At 37.2% G+C, this 13,279-nt stretch overlaps 1 protein-coding gene and 1 long non-coding RNA gene across 2 annotated transcripts in view; one reads left to right on the forward strand and one right to left on the reverse strand.

Moving 5' to 3' along the window:
* LOC109835024 (metacaspase-1-like) overlaps positions 1-7,488 on the reverse strand; it is a 13,640-nt gene extending 6,152 nt beyond the window's left edge. Inside the window, exons 1-2 of the mRNA XM_020403025.1 lie at positions 7,196-7,488; positions 227-344 (exon numbers count right to left, since the gene is read on the reverse strand). Of these exons, the coding sequence (XP_020258614.1) occupies positions 227-344; positions 7,196-7,488 (411 nt within the window). The remainder of the gene's footprint in view (positions 1-226; positions 345-7,195) is intronic.
* On the forward strand, positions 8,999-13,059 carry LOC109833966. The gene is made up of 2 exons (XR_002245402.1): positions 8,999-9,096; positions 12,192-13,059. It is a non-coding gene; the product is annotated as an uncharacterized LOC109833966 (long non-coding RNA).

Here is a 13,279-nt window from a genome sequence, read left to right on the forward strand (position 1 = left end):
CCTGAATTGAACTATAATAGATTTATCTACAGAAATTAAAACAATAAAGATGTGAATATATAAACTAAAGAATGTATGAGGACTTTGTATGCTAAAGGTGTTGCACACTCTACAGCAGAGCTAAACTGTGATTTAAATTGAACTGTAATAGATTTATTACCAACTTTATATCCAGAAACAAAGCGAGAACTAATATTACTAAGATGGACATTAATCATGAGCTTACACTTGTATCTGCTGAGGTCTGATTATCATCACAACCACTGATACAAATAGCTAGCCCTCCTTTGGTGCCTTTATGCTTATATAGAGGTGTGTGGTCCTCCCATTCGCAACGCCCAGTCCTGCAACAAGCAATAACAAATTGAAAAATCTGGTTATACTTTACATGATATTATTGCTCACAGAATCAGCAACGCACCATCAGAAAAATTAGAAATGTAGGAAATTCATGCAATTTTCTTTTTCCAAAGAAACAAAATTCCACCACCCGTCTTATTAAGTGATCAGATGAAACTACAACCAAAATATAGGTAAAATATGACAATTGGACCATCATCATAACAAAAACCCCTGCCTAAGGTGCACCTAAGATCAACAAACCATATAACCATAGTAATAAAGGAGTAGTAGGAGAAAAATGGGAACCTCAATAGGTAACAACTTGGATGAAAATAGAAAGCAAAGATCACAAACTCTTCAAAAGAAAATTCATGGTGATAGACAAATATCACGTATTTAAATATAGATATCGGGGAAATATCGGACAACCAAAATCCATATCGAATTGTGGATATCGAGTATATATCGGGGATATGTAGTAAATATAGGAGTGCCTTATCGGAAATGTGCATATATAATATAATGTTCCAATATGTAATCTAAGCATACAAAAATGTAAATAATATATGATTAGGACCACTACCAACCACAGAAACTTACTTAGGGAAAATAGCCTACTAGATTTTACTAAAAAATTGGGTTGGAATTTTTGCTAAAAAACATTAAAAAAATTGCAGAACTATATTGTCTTGATAAAAGAACATATCAGCTGATAACTCGGCGTGTCGGGGATATATTGCCCAAAAACTTTCAAAAAGGTGGTAAATGATATTAAAATCATATCGTTTTGGAGCTAGCCTTATAAAAGAATATATAGACAATATATCGGCTATAGCAGGGATATTTAAAACAATGACAAATATTAGAATGAAAGTCATAAAGCTACAATTATTATTCTGGTTTCTGTAAGAAACTATCCTCAACTATTTTTATTAGAGAAAACTACCCCAAACGTTTTTATGGAACTACCATGCATAACTGCCTTTGGTGAAAGTCATCATCATAACCAAACGTGACCTTTTTTCGACAATCTCATTTTTTTTATATAACTACTCTCCCCTTCTCACATCTTAGCACAATGTTAAAGTAATTTAGTCACTTTTAACTGCATGGTTAACACATTTGTGGGTTTACTGCTTACTTCAGAATTTGTGAAGTTTTCTCTAATAAAAATAGTTCAAGGTAGTTTCCTACAAGACCGCTAATAGTTTTCATGGTAGTTTTGTGAAAGTTAACTGATGAGCAAATTGAATTAAAGATGCTAGTGAATGTTAAGAAATAATGTGAAGTGAAAATGGAAAGTAAAAAAGGGTAATTAGATTTAGAGGTATATTATCAAGGCAAAGAAGGAATTATCTAATGTCGAAAATAACATATAACCATGTACATTTTCCTTTAATTCACATGAAACCCTCATGCTCGCCATATAAGACCTAGATAAAATACATAATGAAATACACAATGGTCTCATCTCTCATCTAGATTGTATTGTAATTGAGGGTCCTGATACACCATAATCTATTGGTCATAGATCTTTGGTCCAAATTCAACTAACTCTTATGGAAGCTAAGGCCTACTTTTAAAAAGACAAGAAGTAGAAGATGACTAAAAGATGCAAGATAACTGAATGGTTGGCAAAGATAAACTTTTAAATGAATATTTATTTTCTTACCTTCATAGAACTTCAATAAATTATCTAAAATGCTAAACCTAAGGGTTAATCATTACAAACTGAATAATCTAAAGCTCCAAAATTTCGACAAGGTTAGAAAAAGATTGCATAACAATAATGCAGAAGCCAACTAAAAAACTACATGAGAGTGGACGTCTCTAGCAGTAACAATAAAGGCAGATTTACTAATCTTATGCTCAATATCAAGATAACACTTTGGTAGGGTTAATATGAAATCACAAATATGGACTTATTAAAATAGCCAATCTTTATTTTTATATATAGGATAACCATTTATGAAGAAGAACATTTTCTTTCTCTATGTTTTGGCATATAGAATATAAGGTATTGTTGACATCCCAAGCAGTGTTATCAATGCGTGAGGCGCAATACGGGGCACAAAGTCTCCTTATGCATACATCCGCAAGGCGCGATGCGATGCACGTGCCTAAGTGAAGCGAGGTGCATACCACACACATAATTTTTCAAGACAAGTATCAAGCACGAAAGAACATGTTTATATATTTTCACAAAAAATGTCAAGATAAAAAAAAAGCTACTAGGAGATCACAAAATAAGGTCTTAATTTCTAATGCTAACACATCCAATATAGAGCGAAGTTCATAAATTTTCAAATCCAAAGTCAAATCAAACTAATGTTGAAGCAAAACTCATGGTCCTCAATTGGGCTACTATAAAGCCTTAATGATTTTATTTTTGCTTTTTGGGATATGGATTATCGGGTATAGATACCCGACTGAAATGTTAAGAACAAAACTATATGAGGCTATACCTCACATGTGCCCTATGCGAAGCACATGTCCCTTGCGAGGCACAAAAGGTGTTACCGCATCAGATGCGTGGAGCTTCGCCGTTGCCACGAATCGTGGGGTGCATGAGGCATAGCCGCATAGTGATGTGCGCGCCTTTGAAACCACTAATCTCAAGATACATCCGCATAATCATATGATTAAAATTCAACACTATGGTCATATGAATGAGACGTGACCTACCATGTAGAAAAGAAAAGGGATATGAATAGAATGCCCAATGTCTGGTGGTGTTGGTGGTGGTCAACCAGGTTCTGATGAACTCTTGTGACCTGACCTGGAATTTAAGCAATCATATTGGGGGCATATAGAAAATTTACCATAGTTAGATAATGCCTAAACACATTGCATTATACACGGATCGAATTCGTACAGAAAGGCAGGTTCTTGTATGATAGACCCCTATCATGTATTTTGAAGGTGCTGGTGATTGCTCTAAACACTGATGACAAATTACCAAGCTTCTAGGGATATTAATTTTCATCATCATCAGAATCAGAACAAACAACGAGATCTATGTGAGGAGCATATGGCTCTGTGATTGGCCAAATTTTGCAATAATTAAAATTTCGAAAAGCAATTTGCACTGAAACTGAGAAGGTTAATACTAGGTTGATAGGTGGTTGTAAATTTTCATCAAATCATTCAGGAAACCTTTGTAGTATGGAACTACGCTTCCTAGCCAACCAATTCAGATGGCTAATGGAAACTCTTTTGATGATTAGATGACATCAACCCAAGTATCATCAAATTCTTATAATTAAAAAAAAAAACTCAAGGACTCTCCAAATCATAGAAAGCCAGTTGGAAGGATGTTTCTTGTAATTTAAATTTAAGCACCTTGAAAAATTTACAGAAAATAAAAGGGTCTACAAAAGGGGAGAATTATAGAAAACACATGGAATCACATTCAAATATAAACACCGCATAAATAAAAAGTAAAGATTAAAAAGAGCAGGGTAAGTTACTGTTTCTTTAGTTAAACAATAGTTTTAATTTCATGGAGCTAAGATAATAGAACTAAAAAGTTTTATGTTAGGGAATACCTAAGAATGAATGGTGTTAATTCTTGGTAGGGAGGAAATATTGAAACAAAGGATTTCTGTAATGAGATTCTGTTCAGACTTAGTTGTCAAGTAATTTGAGACACATAAGGATGGGAGATGGAGGGTTGAGAAGAAGGAAAGTTTGGATGGCAAGAAATCAAATTTTAATGGTCAATCTTAATCTTCCCGATGCAGCACTCCCTAAGGATTCTACATAGGCTCCTATCAAGGGTTTTATATAGGAATGGGTGCAGCGGTGCTCAAAAGTCAAAACTATATATTTTTCTAACTTTAAGAGGAACAGAAAGGCAAAAGTTCCAATACATTTGATGAATCATTTGCAAAATGGAGGAACAAATATATCTTGTTGCAACCCTTTCCTACACTAGTTGGTATAACATGCACAAAAAAAAAGGATTCAGTCTACACGTCTTATTAAGCAAATGCAGACATGCATCCATAGAAAAACATCTAAACATGTTTTTGACCGCAAGAAATTTGAAAAAATAAACTCCAAACATATCATGCATTCTATGTTCAAACTGTAGCTAAGACTATATTTCCTTAACTATTTGAAAATTATCCATTGTAACGTCCTACATCCAAAACATGCTATCTCCAAAAAGCACTCCTCGCCAAAAACTATCGGGTACACATTTCTCGTTATGTAGACTAATAGATAGACTCCTAACTGAAAAAATACGAGAAATACCAGTATGGCCTTGATTATTTAACTGCTATGTAATTACCATAGATCAATACGTAAGCATTTCTGGTTACTTATGAAGCACGGATTCACCCCCGGAGGTCACGAATCCGTGTCCGACTCGAATCGGACACGGATTCGTGCACGACACATGCAAGACACATGTCGGAATCCGTGTCCGACACGGGTCAAAGGTCAAACCAAGGGGGTCACGGTCAATTGCAGCGGTGACACGGCTTGGATTTGCCGAAGCTGAAAAAATCGCTGAAGGCAACCCGTAACCGAAACCCAAACCCAAAAGGCCAAAACTAAACCCAAATATTCACTTATGTCAGATCGACGTCGCTCGTCCTTGTCTTCTCATCTCGTCGCCTCGTCTTCCCTCAGATCTCTTCTCTCAGATCTCATCGTCGTCCTCATCCATCGATCTCCTCGTCGTCTCGGATCTCGTCCCTCATCTCGCCGATCTCGTCGCCTCGTCTACTAGGTAAGATCTTCTAACTAGATCTCGTCTTCTTCGTCTCTCTCTCAATCTGATCTCTTCGTCTCTCTCTCTCTCTCTCTCTCTCTCTCTCTCTCTCTCTCTCTCTCTCTCTCTCTCGATCTCTCGTCTTCTCTCTCTCTCTCATTCTCTTTCTCTATCTCTCTCTCTCAATCTCTCCGTCTCTCAATCTCTCTGTCTCTCTCCGTCTCTCAATCTCTCTGTCTCTCTCTAAATCTCTCTCAATCTCTGTCTCTCTCCCTCTTCACTTATTTTATTTTGAAAAGACTTAAAACTTTTTTTTGATAGAACTGTCTCTCTCCGTCTCAATCTCTCTGTTTCTCTCCTTTGTCTCTCTCCGTCTCTCTCTAAATCTCTCTCAATCTCTGTCTCTCTCCCTCTTCACTTATTTTATTTTGAAAAGACTTAAAAAAAATTTGATAGAAAAGACTTTATAACTTTTTTTGAAAATGACTTTTTGTTTTTATTAAAGAGGGATGAGGTCTAGGTGAATTAATTCTTCTGGAGGGTTTTATCCTGACTAAAAATCAAATCTTTGACTCCTTTTGTTTGTCTAATGGTTTTTGCTTAAATACTGGATTTTAGTGCATCATGAAGTCTTATTGTTGGGAAATTTAGGGGGTAATTAATTGAAGAAAATTTGTGTGCTCATATTTCTTAGACTAAGCAACTAGTTCGTCTATTGCATTTGCAGGAGGTTGTACATTGGTCCAGTGAGTGGGTTTTGTTTACAAACTTGTTATTTTGTGATAGAATGCGTAGAGTATGTACTCCAATTCTTTTTTATTTACAAACTTGTTATTTTGCGATAGAATGAGTATGTACCCCAATTCCTTTTTGTTTACATACTTTTTATTTTGTGATAGATTCATAATTTAGATTGTTAGTTGAATTTTATAAATTTTTCTATATATAATAATAATTTGAAAAAAAATTCTTCGCCGTATCCCCGTATCCTTTTTTTTTGGATTTTATCGTATCCCGTATCTGTGTCCGTGTCGTATCCGTATCCCGTATCCGTATTTGTGCATCATAGTGGTTACCATAGGTCTATATGCAAGTCCCCACCTTGTTAATTGCAATCGTAATTTGTTATCTGTTTTTGTAAAATGCAATCATCAAGCAGGTGTTATATGCAAATATTAGGGAGGACGACAAAGAACCATATAGCCCAATTGTCAGCAAATTTGGAGGTATATGCAAACATTACATAAAAACCGCTTCATACAGGTAGAAAAAAAATCCGTAAGATCATTTACCACAGTTCATAAATCTCTATAACTGATAGCAAACTACAAGCACAGTCAATCTGTGATTAAATGGACTCAAACAAATGCCAACATACACACAATGATTCTGCAATATAATCTCAATCAGGCACTTTCTCCCCTAGAAAATCAACAAAGGAGGGTTTCAAATTTGTGTTTTGTTTATAAACCCAAAGTTTTATCATGATTTATTTTTAAATCCACTCACTCCCAAATTCATTCTTAAAACTCAAATTACCCATACTGAATTATTTTCAAACCCAGTATCTAATAAGTTGCAGTACTATTCGGTGCATCAATAGCTATATTTAGATCTAACTTGCCATCTTTGGGCCTAAGTTGCTATTTGCTTTAAGATGATATACTTGGGTCTAAAAATAAACCAGGGTAAAATTTTGGGTTTATATTCAGGAAAAAAATCCAAAATTTTACATATCCAACTTATGGTTTCGATTTGGGTTAATTTCACATAACCCCTTGAACTTTGTTAATCTCACATAACCACCTGAGCTTTAACCGTATTTCACCCGACTCCGTTGCCTCTAATTCGCAAATAACTAAAATGTCTGCGGGAGAAAGAGTTACAAACTTTGTCATTTGTCACCTACAAGCAACATACCCCCACAGTTCAGGGCGGTTCTGCAAGACACCCGAAAGATCGGGGGTTTACTTGAGACGAACAAATTCATAGGGTTATGCGCAACAGCCCCCCAAAGTTCAGGGGACTTCATGAAATTGACCGTCTCAATTTCCCCCTAAAACCATCAGCTTGCATTTAAATGACCAAGAACAGCGCTAAAATTTTGCAAAAATAAAAAATAAAAATTACCTGTTGATCCGACAAAGATAGGGCAGATCAAGCACAGTACCACTATGGCAGGAATCAATGATTGCATGAAGCTTAGCTCGAGGAGGGATCGGCCTGACTAGGATTTCATTGATCTCATTGTCGAGGATCATTCCATTGGTCTCGTAATCGAGGGGGCAGAGAGTCTCATCGAGGCCGTCCTTCTCCTCGCTGTAGGGGTCGGCGACTCGCTGCGATCCATGGCCGGAGAAATGGAAGACGAGGGAGTCCTCGGGCTGGCAGTTGTGGACCAGCCACCGCATCGCCGCCTCCATGTTGGCTTTCGTAGGGATCCGGTAAGGATCGGGTTCGACATCTGAGGGAGGACACAGAAAAGATTGAGAGAGAGGGTTTTAGGGTTTCACTTTCAAATTCAAACAGGCGAGTGTGAGAGTCGATCGTGCGCTGCTTCGATTTTGGCCCCCCAAATCGTTGAACTTGCTCTCAGGCCCCTCTAAATCTTCAATATTTTGTCTAAATCTTCAATATTTTGTATCAGCCCCCTAAATCCTTGAAACTGATCTCAGAATCCCCCAAGTCCTATTAGCATGTTAAAAGAAGCCCCCCTCATTAAAGTCGAGTTGAAATAGGCAATATTCTGTTTACTTTAAGCTTTTCGATTATTTACTAGTTATATGCTTCTTACACAAACCCAAACCCAAACTCATTAGCCATTTTAATTTACGCTCGTTAAGCTCCCTAACTATGTTTAATAAAACTCTAACCCAAACTCATCTTCCGTTTCATCTTCTCCAACATCTTTCCCCAAACGACTCTCTTTAGCTCTAATCCCAAATTTGCATCATATAGATTCCCGTTAGAGAAGACGTCAAAGAAGACGCCGAGGAAGATGAAATGGAAAACGTGTTTCGGTTAGAGTTTTATTAAACAAATTTGAAGAGTCTAACGGGTATAAGTCAGAATGATTTTAAATGGGAGCTTATTTCAACATACTTATAAGATTTGAGGGGCCTGAGATCAATCTCAAAGATATAAGGGGCTAATATTGAAATATTGAAGAATTATGGGGCTCATATCGAAATAGCCCTTTTTTCCAAGTAAAAACTTACATTTTGCATCTGTACTTCTCTTGCAATTGCTTTCTTACAATTGTTACAATCATTTCATTTCTAGATTGGGTTGAAAGCTAATTAAAGATAGAGATATGACACTGCTGTAGGTATCTCACAAATTTAAAATATAGAGTGCATAGAAGAAAACTATAAATTTCAACTCTATGTAGGAAATTTTTTTAGATGGTAGGAGAGCAACCCTGGTTAAAATTTATGGAACACGCATTTAAAAGTGGATATAAATCATAGTTCAGATCAACATGCTGAAGCATACCATACTATAGTATAAATCTATAACCCCCATCATAATTATTTATTTTTGGCTTTGTAAAGATGCTTCATCTTACCCTTTTGGTACCTAGATTATCCCGAGGATATAAGAACAACATAGATATCGAAAGCGGGGGAAAAGAAATTCAAATTTGCACAAAATTACCAGTAAGAACAAGTATGCACGCCTCAGGAAAGTTGAACCTGCTGGTCAGCAGATACTTCATGCAATTCACATCATTCACAGTTCCCTTCAGCTCATAGCTTTTCCCTATGTAACTCACCCCACACAAAACCGCCCTCTTCTTTCCATGTTCCCGCGGGTAGGTCGCAGGCCACCCCAAGCCACCCGCTTCGTTCGAGACCCACGACGATGGCGAAGCCAGCTCGGATATTATTTCACGAACCCGCCCCAAGGGGCAGCGGACCCGGTTGATCGGCGAGACTGATAGCTGCAGGCGGCATTTGCTGCATCTCTGTGTCGTTGTGCCTCTTGAAGCCATTGATTGATCTTTGGCTCTAGTTTCCCCACTTCTCCAGGTTATTCTCCGTGTTTAATTGTGGATTTTATTTGCTTTGCTTTTTGTAAAGTTTTGTGCTCTGCTTTTTTTTTTGTCGTGTAATCTCATCTTGCCCGTGATTCTCGCTAGTGCGGAATTGGATTCTATCGTACTTTTGTTCATTGTAAGTTTATTATTTTTCTACTACTCAAATTTGTTAATTCTGTCCCTGAACGTACGTGCAATGAGCAATACTTCTTGTATTTTAACTCTTGTTGTATTTCAGCTCATGTACTATTTTAATTCTACAAAACTCAAGTATGCAGTTCTTTCTTATAAATTGTTATCATACACTATCTGAACTAAATGTTCATATTGCCATCAGTATCAAATTTGTAATACATTTAGCATTATATCCGTACGAATTCGCTGCTTGTTTCTGAAGATTAATTTGGTGATTTGCTCTTTATGTTTAAATTCTATAACCCCTGCTTGAAAATAATTTTGATTTTGCACTTGGGGGAGATTCGACTAGAGTGACCAACCTTTTTGGAGTGAGAATTTGTGGTAGTGATTTAGCTATTATAAGCTGAATGGGCTGTTGATGTAGAACACACAGCAGACATGTTTATGTTAAAGTGGGACAGTCGCAAATGCGGGCCTGCTCGAAGAAAATAACTTGTTTCGAAGAAACGGCCGTAACTTTCAAACCGTACGTCGGAATTGGACGAATTATATATGAAAATCGACTATCTCGACGAGACGGAGCCATCCAAACCGATCCCATCGGGTTCGGTTTGCGTTCTCAGTTTCGCCAAATTCCTTACGGTTTGAGAGATAATTATAATTTTGTCCGTTTTTACTATTTTTAGTAATAATTTAGGAGTCTGTTTTGTTTAGGAAACAAATCCGATTTGATCTCAGATTTGACCGGTGGACTTTCCTATTCATAAGGATTCTTTTTAGGAGTTTTAATGTTTTAGGAATTCTTTACTATTTTTGGTAAGTTCAGAATCCTTTTAGGAATTAGAGTCCTTGTAGGAGTTTTGTTTCTTTTTCTATTTAAGAAGAGTCTTGTAAGCCCTAGAGGCATAACTTTTGATTAATAAAATTTTGTTTTTCCTCAATATTTCTTCGTGGATTAGAAGCTCTTCGTGGATTCGAAGATCGTTCTTTGTGGATTCAGAGAACACCCTTGGTGGATTCCAAGGTTACAACTTCCGCGCTGCGTCAGCTGTCATCCATATAGTTTATAGAGCATCCGTTATCGTCGCCCATGGTGAACACAACTCAGAGGTCAGAAATGTGGAATCAAGGGCCTTGGAGGAGGCCACTTGCTGTATTATTGTGACAAAAAAAACCGCATCAAAGAGAGATATGACTGCAGAATAAAACAGCTAGATTCTTAAGCAGAGACAAAAGTTAATCTTCTTCCTTCAGTTTATTCCTTCTAGACATGTTAATCTCTCTTTTTCCCCCCGAATAAAGTCGATCACAAAAGTTTGAAAAGATTCAGTAGCAGGTTGTGTTATGCCCCAACAATTCCCTGCTCTTCCAAGTGTTTGTATCCTCTGGAAGAGTCTAAACCAATCACTGCTGCTAAAAACATCCATTAACACGTACATGCACACAACATGCACAAACACATATACAGATAGACACCAGGACAACATTAAGAAAGCTAACCCTCTTTATTATCTTTTTCATTATACCAAAATTTCAAAAGCATTAATTGCGGAGGGGCCCCTATGCTATTGCCCAATTGAGGATAGATCCCATGTAGTTCTAAATTCATGAACCACAAATCTCATTGGTGTGCACTGTGCTTCTCATATCAGGTGATTCAGTGCAACACTAGATAGCCAAAAATAACTACCATTGTACCCGAACTCCAAAGCTATGATGGTAAGTAAAGGTTACACTTTTATACTTATCATAATCATCTTATCAACTATTTTTTTATTTTTGTATATACTAAAACTAATGGGGTTACAACTGTTCCTAAGCATAGTGCACCCAAATAGTTTAGTATTATAGTTGTCTGGAACTCTCCATCTCCCTTTTTAAAAAAACTAGTTTTATGCACGTGCATTGCACATGGTTGAATATCATAATTATTTATTTCTAGTTTATTTCCTTACTAAAATTTCTTTTTTGATTTCAGTTTGATAGTTTTTACTCACTTATGTCTCTAAAATTTAATATTATAATTATTTATCTTCTATAATGTTTGTTTGAATGGGCTACACCCAATTTTAAGTTTCATGTTGATAATTGAATTGACAAGAAACCAACGTGAAGCCAATTTAAATATTCATGTTATTTGAATCGACATGAAAGAAAGTTTTACCTATAGAAGTATAGTGTAGCAAAAGCAAAAAATACTTGAAAAAATAGCATTATAATAGCAAGAGAAGTAATTAAAGCCAATAAGCCTAGACAATTGATTAGAAGTGGTTAAAATGGTATAAAAGAGAATATGAATTTTAGTCCTAAGCATTGATAGACTTCACTAAGAACCCTAAACTAAATATTAATGCTAACTCTATTATAATTTTATATGATAAAATGTCCACAAAATGAGTATATAAAAATATTTAAAATTTCGTAAAAATCTCTTCCAAATATTCCTAATTTTACTAAAAAAATTAGCTTTTGTATAAAATATTAAGAAAATATTGTCTTTTATTTTTTCTGTTTTATTTTTCATTAAGCCGAGATTGAGCCTTCTTTACTTTTATCTTTTTCTAGGGTAATTTTGGAGTGGTGTCTTTATTATCTACGTCAATTGTGATATCATGCTGGACTTGGATTTCTCCTGCTATTATTTTTCCCTGGGTTCATTTATTTTTTTATCTTCTCATCTAACTTTATTACAAGTAATTTGAATGAGAACAAATGTTAATGAGAATAAATGTTAATGTCATATATATAATAATTTTTTTTTGTGTTTCTAATTCATTATTTAAGTAAGGATTGATCTATTTTTTCTTTACAATGAATTCATGTGTTATACACCTAATAAGAGTTTCTACTCTGTCAAACAATGTTATCTTTACAACGTCCTAAGTCATCATAGATTCTACAATATTTATCATCCGCTGAAACGCGCCGCTTGACCTTGACCTGTTCCAGACTACACCGACGCCCAATCAACAACAACAGCTCACCTCGACATCCTCGACACTCTGTTCCCCGATTAAGCTGCTGTCTTAGCAGCCGCTCGATCCCTGCCGACCGCTGAGCTCATCGCCATCTACGTCGACCTCAACTTCCAACTGAGATTCGTCACCTAGGACAACCTCGACGCCTCCACACTGACGGCGACCTCACTAATCTCGACATCGCTGCTCGCTCGAAGAGATTACTCTCCTAGCCCTCGTCCTCGTCCCCGTGCCCGTCCCCGTCCAGATCCGACCATCTGGCGGACCCGCTGCTCAATGACACTGCCGCTCAACTACACCGCTGTTCGTCCTCAACCTTCACTCTGACCTGATCCCCTGCCTTCGCCACGGTCCCTCTCCACACTTACCTATGGGGTGCCCTCGAGGTGTTCGACATAATGCTCTTTAGACTTCTGCATCTTGGATCGGCCCCACTCCTCGTCCATCACCATATCGTGGATCCTCTCTGCGCTATGCATCAAGACGACCCTGGTCTTCGGCTCATCCTGTCAAGCGACAACAATCCAGGTCGCCTTTGGGTGCAAGGTGGTGTGCTTGCCACCAAGCAGTTGGGGCCACTCCGAGTACAGATGTCGCGCACGATGGACTGGCTCTCTCACTACCTCAGCTCACTTGGCCTCACGATGGATGATCAGTGCCTGCTCAGACTTGCCCATTGCTTTAGCTGCCCATGATTTGTGTCGGCGGCCTAAATAAGCCCTATCAATTCTCCGTCACTAATGTCCGCCATGTCCCAAGCATTACCTTGAACGTATTCTTAATTTCCCAGCTCGTTGCCCTAAATTAGACCGTAATATTCACCGCATCTTCTTGCGTCATACAAGATCCCAAACAGGGGGAGCTATCGGGACTGGTCGGTAGCCATAATGGACTTTACTATATGGATAAGCTCATCCTTCAACATCACACTGCTTCTATTATGCCTCTCGTGGTGAAAACCGCTACTACATCATATTCATAGATGATAACTCACGGTTCATATGGATCTACCTCATGAACAAGAAATCTGATGCTAAATGTATCATAACTTCACCATAA

The sequence above is a fragment of the Asparagus officinalis genome, chromosome 3 (genome assembly GCF_001876935.1).
Source record: "Asparagus officinalis chromosome 3, Aspof.V1, whole genome shotgun sequence".
NCBI classification, from domain to species: domain Eukaryota; kingdom Viridiplantae; phylum Streptophyta; class Magnoliopsida; order Asparagales; family Asparagaceae; genus Asparagus; species Asparagus officinalis.